The sequence below is a fragment of the Montipora capricornis genome, chromosome 12 (genome assembly GCF_036669925.1).
Source record: "Montipora capricornis isolate CH-2021 chromosome 12, ASM3666992v2, whole genome shotgun sequence".
NCBI classification, from domain to species: Eukaryota; Metazoa; Cnidaria; class Anthozoa; order Scleractinia; family Acroporidae; genus Montipora; species Montipora capricornis.
Window position 1 is genome coordinate 14516061 of NC_090894.1, and position 2500 is coordinate 14518560.

Genomic DNA, 2500 nt, shown 5'->3' on the forward strand with positions numbered 1-2500 from the left:
CGTTTTCGTTCAAAATTCTCAGAAGGTTCAAGATAACGGAAGTGACAAATTCACGGACCACTGTGATGTAAATGTGAAGTATAAGAAAAGCAGTGATTCTGGAGTGATTGAGGACAACACAGAAACGTTCGAGACAATTACGAGCAATGATTCAATTGCAACTGTAGAACAGGAGCCTAAAAATAGTGATGCGATAAAGGCTGATGTAGAAACCTTGTCGACAAGTTCAGAAGATGGAAAGAGTAATTCAGAACATTCAGAACATGGAACCTTGATTCATATTCCAAGCACAATGCCTCAAAGACTGATACCTGCACAACAAGCGCATTGGACATATCCTCAAACAGACCCAGAAAGGCTACGTTACAAGGTGTTTGTAGACCTGTGGGAAAAAGGTTTTTATTTAACATCAGGTGTCAATTTTGGAGGAGATTTTCTTGCCTATCCGGGTGACCCTTCGAGATATCATTCATTTTATGTAGTGATTATTATTCCCTGGGAAAGAAAGATCACACCATTTGAGATTATCTCTGCTGGAAGACTGGGTGCAAGTGTAAAGAAAACAGCACTTCTCTGTTCTATGAATGAGGACACCAACAAAATTGTTTACACATCTGTGAAGTGGAGTGGAATCAGCTGAATGAGTTGCTTCTGTTCAGTAATTTTGTAGACAGAGGGATGGTGGGCTGTGTAAGATTTACTGTACATAGTAGCTCCAGGTAAAGATTTTTGAGAATAGGGAGTTAGTGCAATGATACAGGGGTTGTGGATATGGAGGGGAGGGACTGTAGCCCCCCCCCCCCCCACACTTTTTCTCTCCCCACTCCTCTCACACTTCCGTGATCCATACCAAAACTGACCTACCCCCACCCCTCACCCCCCATTTTCAAACATACTCTGTGGCCTGTATGATATCAGTAATAGCAACTGCCACAAATTGATTTCATTCATAAGATAAGGAAAAAATAATAATAATTTGCTATTTTTGCAAATCCCATAATACAGTTGATTTTGGGGGATTATTTGCATTAAAGCAATGGATATCCAGTTTACTGAAACATGATAGTGTCTCAAGAATAAATAACTTGTATTCTTTTTATGTAAAGATGCCTCCCACCCACCACAAAAAGTATTGCATTATGGAATTGGGAAAATAGTCTGTGTGAAAACAATGTCAAATTGTCCAATTTAAGGTTTTGATGACTGTGAGAGCATGCAACTTAAAATGGTTGTTCTCCATCAGTGGGGACAGTTCATGTTATTCCAACAAAGGGATACTTAGCCCCTGAAGCAAATTGAAAGAGGTGGAAGAATCACGAAAGGGTAACATTTTGAATTTTTGTCTTTATTGTTGTTGCCATTGTCTGCTCAAACTCCCTACCTCATTTTTGCCAGCAGTGTTTGGAACATAGAACATGTTTTTAAATGACACTGCTTTATGCTCATAGTTTCGTTTTCCAAAAGTGTTTTGTTTGAATGGAGAAAGTTTTCCATTTCAGGAGTCCTTGTGTCTCTAATGTAGGAATGCCTGCATACACTTGTAAGCAACGGAATTACACTACAGCAACAACATTGATGAATATTATCTTATTGTTGGTAATGCATTCTTTTTTAAAGCGACAGTAGTTTCTATGGTAACAGATGACATGGGGAGGTTTTTGCGGTATAGGGGTAATGCAAGGGCAAATGGCCTGTCACGTATAATAATTAAAGTCAAATCGTAGACATAGTCTGATGCTACTCTGGTTTAGAGACTTATAAATGTGGCTTGAAAACTTGTGATTCAAAGACCCTTTGAATCGTCACTTTTGAAGTCAGGGTCTTTTTAAGGGCCCCTGTGACAAAAAAAATCACTTCCTTTTTTCCTTCAGATTTTGAAAGTGTGTTTGCTTAACACCTGACTGGCAAAATTTTGAGCTTTGATTTTCATCCAAGGCCGTTTACTTTGAGTGAAAGTTTTGGATTTAACGGTACGCCTTTACTCACGTTCAAAACTGAGCGATTGGACCTCAGACGGTTTATTTATCAAGCTGAATATTTCATATTTCGAAAATGGCCTATTACATGTCTTTTTTAAAACCGTAGTGTTTAATTATTATATGGAACACAGGAGTCTTTACTTGACATTGATATTCCTGATCAAAGAAGCGGCCAACCTGTTTGTGTCCAAAACTAATCCTTAGGGAACTGAGTTCCTTTTATAGTTTGGAGCAACTAGAAAATGCAGGGCCACATTTTATGTTACGGCCTGTTTATGCTCGGCAGCAAATGGCCTAAGGAAACGGAAGATTTGTGGAGTCTTTGCCATAATCTGTCAGTGGTTCGTTTGAAGGGATTAATTTCTGACGAAACTGGGTTGCTGTGCCGGTGAGAAGTAAAACACGAAAACTAGCTAGCTAGTGCTCTTGGTATCCAAAAAAGGAAATTGGGGATAACCATGCATTTTTCAGAGACAATTAAGCTTCATTTTTGCAAAAAGAACGTCATACATTGCTTTGTA

At 38.8% G+C, this 2500-nt stretch overlaps 1 protein-coding gene across 1 annotated transcript in view; it reads left to right on the plus strand.

Moving 5' to 3' along the window:
* The window catches only part of LOC138027613 (tRNA-splicing endonuclease subunit Sen34-like), a 2696-nt gene extending 617 nt beyond the window's left edge, over positions 1-2079 (plus strand). The window contains exon 1 of the mRNA XM_068875165.1: positions 1-2079. This exon is cut by the window's left edge and continues 617 nt beyond it. Coding sequence (XP_068731266.1) covers positions 1-640 — 640 coding nt within the window. The 3' untranslated portion in view covers positions 641-2079.
* The last annotated feature ends 421 nt before the right edge of the window (positions 2080-2500 follow it).